The 19,334-nt window shown below is 43.0% G+C and overlaps 2 protein-coding genes across 5 annotated transcripts in view; one reads left to right on the top strand and one right to left on the bottom strand.

Annotated features, from left to right (window-relative positions):
• Positions 1-19,334, bottom strand: part of LOC128887437 (uncharacterized) — a 143,217-nt gene that overhangs the window by 20,046 nt on the left and 103,837 nt on the right. The gene's annotated exons all lie outside the window — the stretch shown is intronic.
• Positions 15,307-19,334, top strand: part of LOC128887441 (uncharacterized) — a 118,385-nt gene continuing 114,357 nt past the window's right edge. Inside the window, exon 1 of one of the 2 annotated variants that reach the window (XM_054143297.1) lies at positions 15,307-17,355. In XM_054143297.1, coding sequence (XP_053999272.1) covers positions 17,183-17,355 — 173 coding nt within the window. In that variant the 5' untranslated portion in view covers positions 15,307-17,182. The remainder of the gene's footprint in view (positions 17,356-19,334) is intronic. The other variant, XM_054143296.1, reaches the window with a different exon arrangement.

Genomic DNA, 19,334 nt, shown 5'->3' with positions numbered 1-19,334 from the left:
TAGTCGTTGAACGCCTCGTAATTCCATAATTTGCGCGAACTTCGACCGCGATAGTTGGCGAAGCCGCGGGGTAACGGCATCTAGTACAACGACTGGGGGGATACGTTCGTGTTTACGCGTACTCAGCTGATATGAATGGACTAGGAGCCCCGCGAGCGAGCGTACGTATTTGTGGATTCGGTCATGACGACTTTCAGTATAAATTGAAACTTCTCGAGGGTGTCTCCCGTCGGCGGTGGGGGAATGTCAAGGGGCGGAGGACAAAGAGAGGCTAGGCGCGTGGTTTGCACGGGACAGGGATGCAGAACGCGAGTTCGCGAGGTGGGGGGAGAGGCGGGAGAGAGAAGGAGAGCGAGGCGAGAGGGAAGGAGAGAGCGGTAGAGAGATCAGCGAAGGGTACAAAGCCACGAAGCTGGGTCAGTTCCGTTTAGTGCGAGGCAGGCTACGATTCCGTTTGGATCTGTCGCAGCTTATGTCTCGGGAACGCTGCATCGCGCGATCCCTCGACAAAAGCACCCACGGAACTCCATCCATGGGCATACAGGGATTCGAAGAAAATTCCCTCGAATTCCATGTCTGGTCCGTTCGTAGAAGAAGGATCTTCTCGGACATTATCAATTTTTATTCTTCGCTGTTCATTGACGCTATTCGAGAATATTATTTCTTACTAAACATGTATCTATATGTAAATTGAATTATTAAGATACGAATGGAATTTAGAATTTGAAATTTGGTACGTAGTGGGGTTGTTTTCAAAGGAGTTCATTTTAATTAAGACCTGTTCGATTAGTAAGTGATTCTATTATTTCCTTCATTAATCGAAAGTTGATGTATCAAAAGTACAGTTTTGGTTTTTGTAGTTTAAAGGGAATTGTACATCTGATCGGTAATTTAAGGAACTCACTCTCCTTTAGCTTGAAAGAATGTAGAGGGCCATGTAATGAAAGAAGGAAGAACTTAGCATGGTTGTTGGTTCCGGAGTAAAAAATTAATTATGATGGATGCGTTTTTTCAAAACACGCGCCCACGTGGGCTCTGCGTCGCTGGTTAGAACTTCTAATGGGCGCGAGATGAATGCCCTCCTCGCTGGGAGTTCGTCGATGAAGACGTTCGAACTCGTAGAACGTGTTCCTTCCGCCTTCCCTTTCTTACCGAAGGCCACAAGAGCTCCAGAAGTATCGTGGAAGAGATAATTTAGTTCAAACAATAGATGAGAAACATTTTGATGGAAGTGACTCCGTTTCAGGTACCCCTAACGCAGATTTATTAAAAAAGAAGGAAACTAAGTTCAAAGGGGTGGCAATTTGGGAAGGGGTCAGGCTCTGTCGACGAGTCACGTTCAAAGGTATCCTAGTCACACTTCTAACTAGAAACTCTTCCAATTTTGCACTTTTTCTTCCTCGTGGCCGTGCAGTGGCGATGGTGATTCAATTCCAAGTAACCCTAACACAGATTTATTCAAAAAGAAAGGGATGGTAATTCGCGAAAGAGAGGATTCACGTTTAAGGAATCCTGATCACGTTTCTGACTAGTAAATTTCGCTCTTTTTCTTGGTCATTGCGGTGATTCAATTTCAGAAGTACTCCTAACGCAGATTCGTTCAGAAAGGGGGTGGCGATTTGAAAAAGGAGACGATTCACGTTCACGGAAACCTAATCGCATCACTAACTGATGAATTTCACTCTTTTCCTTGGTCATGGCGGTACAGTGGCGGCGGTGCTCCAATTTCGACCATCCCTAACTCGGACCGATTCGCCAAACAAGACCATTCCTTGATCAGTGTTTCGTATCTGGAGCATTTTGGCCGTCTCTGAAGGCCAGAAAGGGGTTAAGTTCGAAGGGGTGGCAATTTCGAAGGGTGACGGGTGCGCGCAAAGAGGTGGTCCCACAATCGAGCTATCCCGGTCGCTCCTCTGACCGTAGAGCTTGCCCAATTTTGCGGTTTTTCTTTCTGGTGCCTGGTAACACCCCCTGCACCCCCGCCCGTCCGCGATTCCAAACCTTTCCAGGCAGCCCTTTCTCGCGGTTACATTCGCATCCACGTTTCGTCGGCGAACGCATCCAACCTACATCTATTCCTCCTGGCCCCTTTTGTCGTTCGCCGGACCGCGTTCCAGGCCTTTGTTTGGCGGACAACGAGCAGGTAAACGCGCGCAAAGAGGGCTGCGGGTAGGGAAAAAGGGAGACGAGGCAAGGAAGCACCGCTGAGAGAGGAGAGAGACGGAGAAGCGAGAGAGGGAAACGTGGAAGAGAGGGCTCCACTCGCCTAGCAGCGCAGCGTGGGCTTTTCTTGTATTCTATTGATTTTTCCGAAAGTTCGCGTGGTGGGAGTCTGGTCGGGCAGCAGTGTGCGAGAGCTCGCCAGGAGCGTGTTTGCGTGAGCTTCGACGACGGTATCGTCTTTTCTTTCCATCTCACTCTTTCCTGCGGGAAACAGTCAGCTCCGCGCCATCGTTTTCCCTCTGTCCTCCAGGTTTTCCCTCTCTCGCGCTTCCACCTCTCTCTTCCACTCCCCAGCCCGACTCGCTCTGCGAAACCCTCTCTATCCAGAACACGGTGTCCCTCTTCCTCCTTTGGCTATCGCTTCATCCAACCGCATTCCCTCTTCGTCGTCGGCTGTTCCCGTCTTCCTTCGTTCTCTACACGCGTCTCTATCGGTCCCTCGCCGCCGTCACTGTCCCGCCATCGCGTGAAATCCACCCTCGACCCCGCCGGCGAGCTGGCTAGGTATATATACACGTATATATACACGGGTGGCCAGCACCCGCGCGCGCGAACACACACACATACACACACACACATATACACATAGGGCTATTCAAAACAGGAGCGTGTTAACTCTTTGCGGCACAAGAATTTTTGATGATTTTTTTTTTTTTTTTGGATCTTTTTTGAACGATGCAAAGGTGGAGCGTGTAATGAAATCATGATTTTCGTGTTTATTTTGGGGATAATGTTCGCAATTCATTGCAATTGTAATAGGAGATAGCGAAGGGAATTGCTACAGACATGCACCGTTAGCTTTGTAGTTACAAATACTATAATTGTAATTAAAATACGTAATTTACTGGAGGATGTAAAGATCAAAGGGTATTGTCAAAGGGCGCTACGTAAAAGTACCGTTTACGTACAATAGTTAGATTGGATTACACATTCCATGTTTTATTTAAATGGAGGACAACACTCGCATGTTTGTATTATCACCTGATAATACTTCCACGCGGTAGATGCTGCTTTAATGTGAATCGTGTTGCTGAAGAACACACTGTCTCGAGGTATCTATTTTAAGTTCGAAGCAGTAACACTTCCGTGTATCGTGGAAGCGGAAGTACTTCATTAGTCGAAAAAAAAGATTTCATTTTTCAGGAATGGAGCATTAGCAACAACAGCTCCGATGCAAATGTGTCAATGACAGAGAAATGTAGCAATATTTATATTTATTTATATCTGAGGGGGTGAGAAGTTTGAAGGGGTTGAACTAAATCGGTGCGAGTACTTTTCTTCGTTCTGGGAAACTTTTTCTTTTAAACAGCACGAGTCGATAGTTTGAGAAAAGCTAGTCTTAGAGCTAGTCTTCCAACCCCTCGTTTATTTTTAAATAAGATGGTGGAGACGCGAGGGATAAATCGTCCAAGTGGTCACTGATGCTAGCCACTGTGCTTGATTGGCCATTTTCTAAGGTTGGTTTTACGACCAACCACCGTGCTATAAAGAGTTAAGGAGTTTGACTTTGACATTATTTATCGCGATAATTGACTTGGCAAGATTAACCATCGCACGGGGTAAAAATATCGCGTGGAGGAGAATAAACGACGCCACACTGAATCGCGATTCGATCAGTTTGAAGCGAACACGATTTTCTTTTCACGCCAAGACACATCTATCTTGCAAGATCCGACTGCGAATACTCTGTTTCTGCTAGACAAACTTCTTGTTCCTATCGAATAAACATAGAATTAAATATTTCACTCGATATCGTGTCTTGAAGGAATCTAGACCTGAATATTTGATTCGATATCGTTTATTGAATAAATATAGAACTGTAAGTTTTACTCGATATCGCGCATTAGATGAATCCGGACTTAAATATTTATTCAATATCGATTATCGAATAGAAGAGAAATTAGAATTTGGATTAGGAAATTAAACACTTTGCAATGGATAAAGAAAAATTTATCTCCTAGAGCGAATAAACTATTATTCCCCGATTTTATTCGTTGTCAATCATTCTTTCTTCTTATTGTCTTGTGAAATATTTTATTCTACAATTTGAATCGAAATTATTATCTAACGTATAACAGATAAACAGTCGTTTATCTTTTATTCGTTGTGGAAATTTGTATCTAGATGTGAATTCTGCCAATCTCTGGTAGAGATCTCTCCGCTTGAACAGGTGAAAACGACGAGGAGCGTACTGGGCCATATGATCGTCGTTGAAATCTCGTTTTTAAGTTTATGGGCGATAGAGTCGCGTTCAAATTGGTTCGATCTCTTCACCCAAGCAGGGATGATCAAAGGAGAGATTCAAGATTAATTCTGTGAAATTCATGGTAACCTACTAACTGAATCTCACGTTCTACACTACATAAACATACTGAACACAAACTAATGTACATAAAACAACTATTAAACCACAGTTTCATAATGTAAATATTACTCTGTATCTGTAGGTACGAATGAATGTTGTTCAAATTACTATTAACTCTGCGTGTTTATATTTTTAATAAATATTGAAATTAGGTGTCGCGTGTAATATATGAATATTTTTTTCCTTTAGACTTGAAGATGACCAGAATACAATCAAAAATGTTTGTGTAATGAATAGGAAATTTATTTAGCGAATTAATTTTTATACGATGCTTGTGGGATGTAATTCTAATGTTTGTTAAAGGATTTATTGTTATTATTGGCGAGGCAAAAATGAATATTCCCGGTTGGGAGTACACGCAGCACAGTTCCTGGGTACAGCCCTGGTATTCCATCCACCTACATCGTGTGGCAGGGTCACCGCATGCACCACCACACTGCTCAGGTCGTGCATACGTGTGCGCGTACGTGCCCTTCTACAGGGTGATTGCGAAATACCTGATCGTACTTTGCCAGTGAATTCTACTTACGTTGATCAATAACATGGGTCCATTTCTCGAAAAAAAAAAACAGTTGGAATCTCCATAATCAACCCTCTATTTCACAATATTTCCAAATAGAAATTAAAAAAATAATTCCAGGAAAGTTTCCTTATAGGGTTGCCATTAGTACCTTGTCAGCCATTTAATGCTCAGATGAAATATTAGACAAATAATTTTTTCTTTGGAGGATAAAATAAATTTCATGCAATGAAGGGTTAAAAATCAATGGAGTGTATATTGATTCATGGGGAATGAGTATATGATGTGATTTACACTGATACACATCTTATGAGTATGATTGAAGATAGTAGGTGAGTATAGAAGCAAAAGGTGACTACAGAAGCAAAGAAGCATTTGGGGGAAGTGAAAGAGTAGAAACGACCTGTTAACTTGTTTTCTTCGGGACATTATGCTTGAGATTGAATGAAAGTGAAGAGAGTGCATTCGATGGATGTTGTTCCAGCAAAGAGTGCAATGTCACTCTGTTTACACTGACTCAAAATGCATTTGGAATTAACGAATGAAAGTTACAAGTCTAAGCTTATACTTAAGCCTCACGTTTACATAAATCACAATTCATAGTCACCTACAGTCCATAAATAAATATACATTCGCTTAATTATTTGTTCTCTCCACACCGACAAATTCTACTTGAATTTCTAACACCTTTCCTTCTTCAACCACATCGAACGAAAATAAACAAATAAAGTAGAGACAGTGACTTTCAATCAAATAAACATTTAGATTTAGCACAAACAACTTGTTAAATCATGTTTCTAAGTCGATAAATTGGGGATGAAATGGGGCTCACGTGAACGCAGGAAACGTATCCTCTTCGAGTTATGAAAATGGTTTTTAATGGTGGCAAAGTTTCGTGAGAATGCTTCTGCGGCTTGTGGCAAGGTCGCAGAAAACCGATATCAGTCGCGACGTGTCCCTTGATTAACGAAATTGCTGGCAACAATGTCCTTCGAAAATTCCTCGCGAGTTTCGAATTTTTCGCGCGAATGGATGATACGAAGCACACGTATTGCGAACGTGAGACACGTTGCAACCCCATAAATAAAAATCTAGGGTACTCGAATCGGAGACAGCTCGCACACCGTGCCAATCTAGGCGTAATTGTTGCTAAAAAGTGCCCTATAAATCAACAGGCATGCGTTGACTAAAAATCGAACTGGAAGTTGGTGGGAAAGAGTCTGGATCAATTTTTGGAGTATAACTCATTGTTCTTCGGGTATTAATCAGCTCTACTTTGTTATGGGAATGTTTCAGAGGTTTGAGAAATAATGTAGAATTCATTTTTATTAATACTGCGCTTCAGCTGAGTCCAAATGCTTGCTGAACTCACCGCAACAAATAAATTATATTCAGTATATTCGAAACTGTCATTCGTACAGGACGTTTTCATACATATATTACAATCTTATGAAATATACGAATTTCCAAATTTTTGTACCTTTTTCATATATGTATATGTCATGAGCTTATAAAATGCACGAATTTACACATTTTTTAGCTCTTTTTCGTGCATTCATCGCGTTTATAAAATGTATGAATTTTGAAGTTTCGTGCATTCGTTGCGAACGTACAAAACGTATAAATATTCACCTTTCTCTTATTACCTTTTCGGACTGAGAAATCTAATGCAAAAAAAGAAAAATTCAATCGATCACAATTGGCAGATTAATGGATAATCGGAATGACTGATAACCAAGCCACCATAATCACGGATTTCGCGTCGCCCAATACCGAATTGGGGGGTGTCACGATTAGTGTGCCGTTAAGTGAATTCGCTCATTCGTCAATTAAATACTAAATTACGCGACATCGTATTCATATGGTCGTGACTGATATGGATAGTCAATTTTTCGTCGGGTTAGGGTAATTTATCAGAATGGAAATGTCAACGTATTTCAATGTATTTCAGTTTACGATTAAATCTGAAGAAAAAGAGGTGGTTTCGATTTGTTATGCGATGGGTATTTACATGCAGAATGGTCACTACTAGACTGCGGATCTTTATGCAAAATAAAATCTTCGCGAACGTGCCTACAAAAATTGAACCTAAATAGGAATTTATTTTATTCTGCAGATATTATAACATGAACTTTACTTTCAATTTTTTTTATGTTCTTGCATGTTGTTTGCAATTTGTAGTTTCTGGCACATTCAAATTTTCTATAAATGCATAAATATTCGCAGTCTAGTTATTACTATATCGGTGGAGTCATTTGTTAAATTATGAAAATAATTTGGATGAGGCCATTGAATTCGTCTCATTGTAAAATAATTCAGGCTTGCTGGAAATTATGTTAGTAGACAGTAAACACACTTTTGTAGTTAATAAATGCACTTCTACACAGTAGAACCTCTACTATTGCACTAGGGGTTCTTTGTATGGCTAAAGCAACAAAGTGGCCGGACATGGCTACCACTCATTGGTTACCTCGACTCTTGCAAGAACCTAAGCTGAAATTACCAGCAGTAATCGAGGTTTCCTAACTTAACACTCGCGCTCAAGAAAATCAGCTAATAATCTCTGTTTTCAAATTTACTTCCAAATAAATTATAATATAAGACATCTTAATCAATTATGTGATCACCATTGTTGGTTAGCACTTATCCTTATCTAAGAGGAGAATTAAATTCCCCTAAAGCATAGCTGTTTATTACCCGCTAAGTTACTTATGAACCAACCCAAAGTCTCAAAATCTCCCCAATCGTTCAAAATACAATGAAAAAATCCACCTAAACCCTTTAATTTCGTCAAAATTAATTCCCTCTCCTGTTATTTCTTCTAATTTCTCCCAATAACTCATTAAAACCATCCCCTTACCAACGAGTAACCCTCTCCTTATTAGGTCCACCTATCTTCCCAATGTCCACCGTAGTTCTACTCCCGTGAGGGTCACCCGGTATACCACGAGGCTCTCGGTTCTTCTGAATCGTCGGTCCCTGTCTCGCTGCTGGTCTCTTTGCGAGATTCGCGGTGCGCTCGCGCGCTCATCACACCCACAAGCTTTATACGCCCGCGCTCCCACTCCGATACACCCTCGCGGCAGACTCGGTCGAATGGATTGTACACACTACACACACAGGCACACATACACCGGCACCGAGAGCCCACGGCACCCACGCACATTTCGTGGCGTGTACGTGTGCACACGAAGCCAGAAACGCTGCGAGCACATCACACCGCACCGCACCACGCACGTTTCGCGGCGGCCATGCATCCAGCCAGCTAGGCAGGTAGACTGCTAGGAAATCGGCCAACCGACGGTTCTTCCCCACCCCGTGCGACTCGACCCATGGATTACCAACGATCGATAACGCCGATCGATTTTCACCGAAGCTCGCGAGCGCGCTAGAGGTGAGAGGATCCACGAACGGAGGGGGAAAAGGACACGCTTCTCGCCAGCAGCGATCGTTTCTCTCTTTCGAGCTTCGTGGACGATCGTCGTCGAATTTTCCCGTGACGTTGCGGGGTCCTCGAAATTTCTACGGAGCACCGGTTTCCGTCCCCGTTCGAGTTCCGGTCACAGCGCCCGCGCGCACGTACACACACCGCTCGACGTTCGGTACACGCACGCTGGAGATCCACCGAGACGTGGTCAAAATTCGAATAAAGGATTTATCTGGATTCTGAACACGGGTATAATTAATTAGCGTGGAAAGCGATGCGTTAGACGTGCAAAGGAACGCCGAGGGACACTTGGGCAGCGGTGATCACCGTCGCGTGTAATCCGGGACCGTTCGAATCGTTTCATTTTAGAGCATTTCGTTGGTGTCGCGATGGTTCCAGGTGAATCTCGGTAGCTGAGGTGTGTGCATGTGTGTGTAGAGGATTGGAATACATTTGGGTAGCTGAAACTCGAGTAGTTGAACGTCGTTGAATTTCTACTATTGTCTGATTATTTTATTTGATGTTGTACTTAAATGTCTGAAGTATTTGGATAACATTGAATTGGTTTTGTTTGAGTATGATTGTTTCATTTGTGAAGATGATTGAAGTTGAACTTGAATGTCTCCAGTAATTAAATATCATTGAATTTGTATTATCTTGAACACGATTATTTCATTTCATTCATGACGATCATTCGAATTTACTTTGAACGCATCAAGTATATGAGTATAGGATTTTAATAGGTCAGTGTACGAGGAACTTGAGCACTTGAATATCATTGAATAGTTACTATCGGAATACGATTACTTTATTTCCAGTGTAGCAAACAGCTGTACAACTTGTCCAGGAAACCCAAAGTTAATTAAACTCAACACACCGTCAACCGTGTTGCCAAGGGAAATGTCCTGGTATTACACATTGAGACCTACCCGCACGATTTATGGCAAAAATCCAGCTGTATAAATCGTATGCGCGGGAACGTTAATTTTTCCGGCGATAAAATAAACCTTTTTTTGGAAAATTGTTATCCTCGCGTTTAGACTCCACTTTATACGCGATAGTGCGTATTTATTAATTATGCCGTTCATGAATCACTTGGCACGCATTTTTCGTTCGCAATTTGCAACCTACCATAGGTTGTTAAGATCTTTTTGGGGGAAAATTATTTGCGTTCATAGCAAACACTGTATATCGTCTAAATGAATATAATTATTCTGAATATTCTACTATATTTATATCGTTTCTTAAATATTACTATTGTGACGATTGAACCCAAGATCAACAAAATTTATACCCTTTTAATAATTGAATACTTTTGCTATAAGCGCGTATAAGTTGAGTGAGGAATCGATGAATTCATTGCTGTTCGAAGAAATTTCTCGGAGGCACCCACTTGCAATAAAAAACGAGCCCTTGTTATCACACAGCTGGGAATACGCTGCGTAAAAGTAGCGGTATCGTCCCACTTTATCTCGATTATTGCACGCACGTAATTAACGACCTTAGAATGATAACTCGACGTCGAGCCTCGAAGTGCGTGCCTTGGACAAGATTGATCTCCGAACACGCGGAGGACGCAAGCATCTCCCTGCGCAGATTGAATCTTAAACGGTCGCTTAATTAGGGACAGGAAACTCGTAACACTTTTGGCTGCCTTGTGTACGATCTCCACTTACACTCGAATAGATCTGGTACTGCCTGGCCAATTTCCCTATATTCGAATACTCGAACAATAATAATATTGTCCAAACACGTCACGAATATTTGATTGGAAACAGTGTTGGTGTTTATGCAAATAGATATTTTTACAGGTATTGTACAAAAAATGAAATGAAACTTAGACGAATCTATGTTTCACTTTCTAAATAGTACAACATGTATCTTATTGCTGATTATTGTTGCATATTTTTCCATTCGTGCACGTTCTCATTGATCTTCCCATAGTTTCGCTACAAATGCATAAACATCCACAGTCTAATTATGAACAATTTTATTCGAATGCTAGGCTACTCGAATATATTTCGCACTAATTAAAATACTTGGATATTCGTGATTAATTATCAATTTTCTTGAAGCCATTCTTTTCTAAACTTTGTATGCATTAATATTCCAATACACTAATATCGACTTAACTCGAGTAATAAAATTTCAAATCCATTTGTAGCATATGAATATCCATCGAATAATCTCAGGCTCATTTCAACTTTAAACAGTTTCTTTCTCACTGCTCTGAATACTACTTAGTTTCTTTACCTCAGTTTAAAGAAAAAAAAGGAAAACAGGTCGAGTGCAGAAATGTTGCAGCAATATTTAAACATTCTCCCGGAAAATTCGACATAGTCATGCATCTGGAGGAGTTCAGCCTCGCTAGACGATAAAGGAACAGTTGGCGCACGGTTCTACAAATTTAATGCGCGCGTTTCGTAAGAACCAGAAGTAAAATTCGTGTCAAATGTCTAACGAGCTTAGTATGTTCGAAGGCATTGAATATTTTACTCGGAATTATTCCAAGTAAACAAGAAGCCCTTAATTATCTCGGAACAGGTAGCTTCCAAAGTTTCAAAGCGATCCTCTTACGTCATCGCGTCTCCTGTTATTACTATCGCATCGGTTCCTGCTGTTCCAATTATTGTAATTGTTAACTTTCTCCGCGCTGCTGCTTGTTTATTAATGTTTATCGCGACGCTGGCAAGCGCAGTCGCGAAACTTGGAATTTCGTACAACGACGTGTGCTTGAATTTCCATTGCACTCTTGTATAAATTGTTTTTCAACGATGATACAGTGTCAAGGTAGAAATCAATGTTGCCCAGGGACAAATTGACATAGATAATCATGGATTATCAGGGCCGAGTGTGCCGTAACTAGCGTTAAACCAAGAGAGAAAAGTGTCTATCTCTTTCTACCGCACGCAGATGATGTGAATGGACTAATGCGCTCCGAAAGGGCCCAACAATTGACTATGAGGACGAATGTTGAACGATCTCGATGTTAGTTGCAAGTTATTTTCGAAATCGCAGCAATCGTCATCTACGCGACGATTAAATTCATTAAACTGATTTGGTATACAAACAAGCGTGTTACGTTCGACATAATTGCTTTAATCGACCAAACATATGTATAGGTATTAATCAATCTTAACACGTTGGTTTTTTTTTTTTTCTAAGACAGGTATCAATGATGAATTATGAATTCACCAGTGACGTGGAGTGACCGACGTTTCGTCCACCATTCTACGTTACTATTTACGCCGTTTTGTAATTTCAGATAAATTGTTCCCTCCCTAGGTGGCCTCCAGTTGGATACAGGCAGATAAGGAAACGAACGTGGACAATTTAAAAAAAAAGGCCTTAGAAATTATCATCGCTACGTCCTGGAAATATGTGACCCATGCTTCATGGAAGTTAACTAATAAATTAATTACTGTGCAATATTCGAGTAGAATATATACTTATCGAAGGAGATCTAAAGATAAGATTGAAATCAATAAATAATCCATATTATCATGCACGTTCGACGCCGTTAATCGATTTCATCGTGTCACGAAGCATTATCTCGAATTTTGTAATTAATGGAAGAACGCTGACCTTCAGAAGAAGCTAGTCCTTTTAATCCTCGATTTTGATCGATTTGGTTACTATTTATTGCAAAGTAGGATAAATCAATTATCATTTCGCACACTGCCAATTAAGGACTCTCGATATCGTGGCACAGTGGCGATGGGAACGCGACCTGCATATACGTATAAGCAATCTATATTTAATGAATCATAATAATCTGTGCGGCGCACTTTCCAAAAGCGCATTAATTTTCTGCAAGGCAGAGGACCAGGTAATAGGGGCGTGCTCTAAACGAGGTTAATATATTATGCCGTCACTGTCTTTCTTAAAATTGAGATCGTGTTATACCCCTGATGGGATACCGTTCCATGCCAATAAATCGATCGATCTATCGCTACATTTTGGAGCGCATCGCTGGAACATAGATTCAATTAAAACCGGTTGTTCTCTATTACGTGCGACCTTGTGACGTTCCCTGTTCGAGTGCAAGAAGGTAGGAAGAATGCCGAGTTCACGATACGAAGGAAATCGATCTTTATGTTTGTTAGATGCATTTTTATAACAACAACGCTACCAGGGTGATCCATATATTTTTTCATTTAATTTCAGTGAACCTTCGAAGGAAGAAAAAATGATTATCGTTTAATAAGAAGGACATTATATGGAGAAATTTTGTATTCTTTTTAGATTATATAATATTTCCTGATTTGTTATTCCATGCGGCTTCAATCGAGACCGTCCCCTTCACCCTCGGTGAATTTTAAGTAATTTTGAAGTAATTCAAATATTCATGAAATTTTGAACTTTAACCCATCTCTCTCATGTTTCTTTTCGAACTTCCACTGAGGCGACACAGAACTGATTAATTAAAATCAATGCAGAATATAACGGAGAAATTGCGAGGGGCTTGAAAATGAGTAACAATCAATTAAAAGACTAGAACAGACTATAACAACTATTATAAGGAGATAAACAAAATAGAAACACGATTGAATAGTTTGCTATTAAGATTCAATTCTTTCTTTTTTAACTGACCTACATTTACATTTCGTTTATACACTTGACAGTTCGTAAGGTTTTAATTATTGATTTTCATTATTGGACCCAACAAGGTAACACATTTCAATCGTTCAATTTCACATTGGCACATGCTCGCTAAGAATAGTGCAAAAAATTGCATCAAACCTTTACTCGGTTCGTTCTGGTTTAAGGAATTATTTAAATTCGCTGACCCATGCACTTATACGCTTAAAAAAATGAAAGATTAACTCTTTCGTTCCTACTTCCTTGGATTTTCCATTTGGAGAATGTGTATTTTGTATTAGAAGAGGGCTAATTCTAAGGGATAATACCTCTTAGTTTATATTTTTTCTTTTTATATTATTTCTATTATACGTGTGACGTCGTTTCAAGAATGTTAAAAGAAAACATAATATAGAAACGTTGTTCTAAATTACCGAAGATACCAATGACCCCAAGCTTCGAGATCAGAATAGCAAAAGTAACATACAATTCCTCTTACCTCCCATTTTTCCCAATAACTTTCACACGTACTTTTTCTATTCCAAGAATATTCATCCTGCACTCGACAATTTTCACTCAATATAAAAACAACATTGCTTCAAATGACCAAAGACACCAGCATCCCCACACTTCAGGACCAGAAGACTAAAATCACCACCCAATTCCTCCCCTTCAACTATTATTCATTTATTTGGATTCAATAATTTTTCGGATGAGGACCATCCCGACACACTGTCGATCGCTAAATCTGCATCCCATCCAGGACCATCCTAACGAGATCCTCCGCACGTCGCAGTTCAGCTCGCGACGGGGAGAGAAAACGTTCGGGTGATCCTCGCGTGTAAATATTAATACCGTGGTCTCTAGCCGCGGCTCGAAGAATGCCGTTGCGACACGCTCGCGAACACGATCTCGTCGCGCAATTTGCATAAGTACGTACGTGGCAAAGGACGAACGTCGTATCTCCTCCTCGTAAATTCGACGCCGCCATGCACGGTCGAAATCGCGAATGACCCCGACGTTTGGTCAAGGAGCCGTGGCCCCTCTGTTCGAACGGTGAGTAGGGATCGATCGAGACGAATCGATCCGATCGAGGGTGTCGCGTGCCTCGATTTATCATCGATCATACGGTATCGATTAGACCCGGTAAACTTGGACGCCGCGCACCTGGCAGGGTACGACGAGCAGGAAGACGAATAGGAAGAGGAAGAACGGGGACGCAGGAACTGGCCAGATCGAAATATCTTTCCGTCGATGGCGCTGTTAGTTTACGTTATCAGCGAATTTATACAGCGATAAGTCGATGCGTGAACGCGTTCGCGATTAAGGGGGAGATTCGGGCAAGACGCTGTGGATAAGACTTTATTCGCGAATTCGTTGGAGTGTTGGTTCGGTGGAATTGTTTGAAAGCTTGTGTATGTTTGTAAGTGGAGTTACAGGAAAAAAATTTGTATGAAAATTTGTCGACGTTTTTATGATAAATGGAGGGTGCGTATGCTATATACGCGATGGGTGTTTTTGTTGTCGCTGGTCTGAGCTTCAGACTCTGAAGAAGGGGCAACCTGTGGCAAGCTCATAGGTGATGGTTTGACGACGTTTGGTTGAAGATTCTATCGGAATATGCGCTTCATTTCAGTGATATATCACTACTGTGCTAGAGTCGATGACTTTTCGGAGCAAAAACTGGAAACAATCTTTCATTTAACCCTCGAATATCTAAACATTCAGAATCTATTCGTCCTCTTCAAATCGCTCATCAGGCTCATGTATAACACTACCTCATTATACTCCAACCCCTATCATTTCTCATTTTTTTAGTCCATCTATTCGTCCTACTGCTTTCTATCCTACCTCTCTCCACCCCTATGCATGTCCACCGTACTTAGCGAGCTCCGTTCATTCGAACTAATGACGGCACTTCGATCCCGTATCTACTTTCCCACCTCCTGTTCGAATTCCACCACCAAGTTGGCCGAAAAAGGAACCTAGGTGGATTCGAAATAAATAAATGCATAATGAAACGCGGAATTCGTAGGTGCAAAGAGGGAGGGTACGGGAAAGACGAGCCGAGGCAGAGTCGCAGCCATCGCCGTCGTCGTCGACGCCGTCGCCGGCGCTGTCGAGCAGCAGGAGGCTCCGAAAGCCGAGCATCGCCGAGAGCAGTCGAGTTAGGTCGGAAACGCACGAACCGCGACGGCTAGAGCGACCTAACCAGCGACACGGCCGACCAGTGCGGTGCCGACTCTTGCTGCCGCGGTTTCAGATTCCTCGCGGTTGTGCGTGGACGCGTGTTTACGCGACGAGAGAGAGTTTAAACCGAGATTCGCAAGAGTGAGGAAGAGATAAGGAGAGGGAGACACAGCGATAACCCAGCGGAGACAGTGCCAGATAGCCAAGGGGGGGCGGAAGACGAGGACCGAAACACAAAGGAAAAGAGTGACGGGGGAGGAAGCACGGCTCGCGGTCGCGACGTTTTATCGCCGGAGAGCCGCGTGAAATTTTAGGAGCGGCACGCTGTCGCGTTATCGGAGTTACATAGCCCTGAGCAGCCAAGGCGACGATCCCACCGCCGTATAGAGAGACAGACGGAGAGAAAATATCGCGCCGTCTTCGTCTTCGGGGGCGTGGGTGCCGTTGAAACGCTCGAGCACACGTCGCGCGAGCGAACAAGACTCGTTTGGAAAAAGACCGACGGGAAAGGGCCGCGAAGCCGCGGAGGACGAGATGACCAGTGACGGACCTATGCCGTCGCGTGCACGATCCACCACAATCGCCCTTCTGGTCGTCCAGAGGTAGACAGGACTCGTACGTGAAACGGGAGAAACTTGGGAAAAGAAAGTTCCCCAGCCCGTGGATATTCGGTCCGGGGCAGTGATCTCCGGGCGGTGGTCACGTGTGCTGCGCCGGTGAAAACCGTGTGAGAGCGTCGGACTCTCGAAAAGGAGACTTTCGCGGTCCCGTCCGAAAGTAGCGTGAGCGCAGCCTGTGTCCATCTAGGCGTACACGCGAGTTGAGACCGTTTTAAATAAAGGTGTCCATAGGATACCGAGGGTGGTCTCGGTGACTGTATCCCGCGCGTAAGGTGTCTTGGAGGATCGGTGCTCCTGGTGACTCGTTAAAAGTATCTCGAAAATTGGAGCGGTGCTCCCGGTGATTGGGTTGCTTGTCGGTGATCGGCTGAAGGATATCCTGGAGGACGATGACGACGGTAACGAGGGTCGCGCGGGGTAATTGGAGGACGACCAACTCGAGAGGACTCGATTAAACGTCGTCTAGGTTAAAGTTTCGCGGTCAGGAGCCGCCCAGAGCCGTCGCCGGCGACCGACCGGCTCGGTCCCGTCGTCGCGACGGTCGTTCGGGTGACAGTGTGCCACAGTGAGTGCGGTTGGTGCGAGGTTCACGTTCCTCGAGAATCGCGCGTAGCCTGCCGACGGCTCGCGTTCCCTCGGCGGGTCCGTCGGTTTCAGACGGTGTGTCCTTCTTTCCAGGACCTCTTTGAGACCTTCCGGATCTAATCGCCCGTCTCCAAAGATTCTAGCTGCTACAGCTAGAGTTATCAGAGGTGTAAACAGGAGTAATCTTTTCTGGGACCTTCGGTCGGTGGATTTAATCGCGCGTGCGAGACTCGTCTGCCGACGGCTAACGTAGCTTTGGAATTCTTTTTTCCTGGATCTCGACGTCCACGACCTAGCGAATTTACCGTGTCTTTTAGACCCCAGCAGTATCCGATCGGGAAAACACTCACCAGTCACAGCGTCTGTGGTTATCCAATTACCGTGGGTAGCCGCGAGAAGGCAGATCCGACGGGCAGCGTAACCCAAGCAAACGAGGGAGTAATCCTTCCTAAAAGGACCCCGACGTCTGGCACCGGTGACCTTCCCGCGACCTACTGGATTTTATCGCAAACCCCGGGACTCTAGCTCCCGAACCACTCGAGCTAGCCTTTGTGGCTTATCCAATTATCGGGTTATCGCCGAAAAGGCATTGCGGAATCGGACGACGGGAACGTCGACCGACGGTCAAGTCCGTAACCGTTCGCCTAACCGAGGAGGAATAATCGTCGAGGATGCAGGTGGCAACGCTGTTTAGGGAGAGCGCTACCCTGCTGGGTGCCTCTAGCCTGGACCCCCCGCAGACCCACCATCACCAGGCCATGCAGCAACTTCAGCAACAACAGCAACTTCAGCAACACCCCGCCGACCTCCATTTGACCCATCACATGCAGAATCACTACAAAATGTAAGTTCCACGTTAATCCCTTTCTCTTTTCGAACGATGTATCGTCGCGGTTCGTCGTCGTCGCAGGTTGCGTACTCTCCAACGATACACGATTCCTCCGTCGAGAAAACCGGATTTCGCTGGCGACGAGGACTCGCGGGAGGACGAGTAGGCGATTCGTAAACGGGACGCGTCTTCTTGTCGAAATGGTCCCGTCGGTTTCACCGGGTCGAGAAACTCGAACTGGGGCCCGACTTCTTCAGGAGACTATAACGGGGGACGGTAGACTCTTGGTAACCTCTGGGATCTGAGGAGTTATACTAGCCTGGTTACTGCGGAAAATTTAATTCTTTTTTATTGTTGTTGTTGTTGTTGATGATGAATAGATTGGGTACAAATTGATTGCAATCATGAAGAAAAGATTTAGAGAGAGGTATGAGAACCATGGGACCAACAACCTTGGTGGTTTTCCAAAAATTGTATGACCTTGGTTAGTACATAAAATGGGAATTATTTTTTTGTTCAAGAGTAGATTGGATAAAAATTCATTGCAATGATGAAGAAATGGTTTAGATGTTGCAAAGATGTATGAGTAGCACAGGTGCGACCTTAGTGGTTTTCCAGGAGTTGTATCACCTTAATTATTACGCAAAATAGGGATCTTTTTGCATTGACTAATGAGCTTAGATGCCGATACACTCGTTGCAACGATGAAAATATAAGCCAGGAACAGAAAGCCTGTACAATAGTCATATATGCACCATGGAGAACTTTGAACGAGGTTTGCTCTTGAAACTACATTTCCCAAAACGGAGCAGATGATACTTCAAACAAATCCCATGGAATCCTGATGAAATTTGGTAGATACGTTTCTAGTTACACAGGCTACAACTTCACACATGATTCCTTAAATTTGTTACATACATGTACGAAACAAAAATCAGTTAGATTTAGTAGGTACAACCATGCAGCCACCATTTTGCTGTTTCTCAATATCTATTACATAAATGTTGCGTGTAAAAATATTTGAATCAAAATAGAGACACTAAACGGTATTTAAATGCTAAAGTTTGTCTATCGAAATTCCGAGTCGTGGATCGTTCGAAGCAGAGACTGATTTCAGCAAGAAAGATTTCCTCGGTACGAATTCAGCCTTGAGTCCGAATCGCGGCAGCGAAAGTATGTATCTTCTTACGGCCAAGAGTATGTACTACTTTTACGCCAGATTTGTCGAACAACAGGTCGTTACGTCTGTGGGAAAACAACATACGACGAATCGGTGTAACCATCGTTGCATCTCGTCGTGTCGACTTATCCGGCTGATATATCGTCGCGACTATAGTCCTCGTATCGCGGGGGCCACAGACGTAACGATTTTTTTTTCGTACAGTAATCCGTGCAACTATCGTTGATACCACTGTTCGAACCGTAATTCTAAACTATGCGGGGTTGTTGAACAACCTGTCGACATGGCTGCGTTTAATGACAGTGGTACGATGCTATACGGGTATCATTGCTCCTCAACGTACACGCGATTGATTGTGGAATAAATCTCCGCGTCTATGGTAGCTACTACTATGGTTGATCGTCGATCGGGTTATGATTTAAGAAGATACTGCCAGCTATAGATGGGCAAAATTTTATTCGAATAACAAGTAGCTCTATTTACAAATGTGCGTTTTATTGAAAAATCAAATATAGCACGAGCTTCTTTTATTCGAGTATTCATTTGCAACATTTATAAGCTTCTACTCGTACAGTTGTATATTTAATAACACCTCTTACCCATCGTGTTAGCCATAATAACGAATAAAAGATTCACAACTTTGCACTCCTCGGGATAAAATGAAACTTGAATTTTACAACAAAATATTTCACACCGAACGAGTAAACTACAGGTAAACTGCGACGAATCGTTACGTGTTAGCTTCATTCGAGAGGCGCAATTCGAGTAAAATTTGATCCGTCTCGACGTCGGTGCAGGTCCCGTTGGTTTTTTT

Source organism: Hylaeus anthracinus, unplaced genomic scaffold (genome assembly GCF_026225885.1).
Source record: "Hylaeus anthracinus isolate JK02 unplaced genomic scaffold, UHH_iyHylAnth1.0_haploid 11989, whole genome shotgun sequence".
NCBI classification, from domain to species: Eukaryota; Metazoa; Arthropoda; class Insecta; order Hymenoptera; family Colletidae; genus Hylaeus; species Hylaeus anthracinus.
Note: the sequence above shows the minus strand (reverse complement) of the source record. Positions and strands in the feature narration are given on the sequence as shown.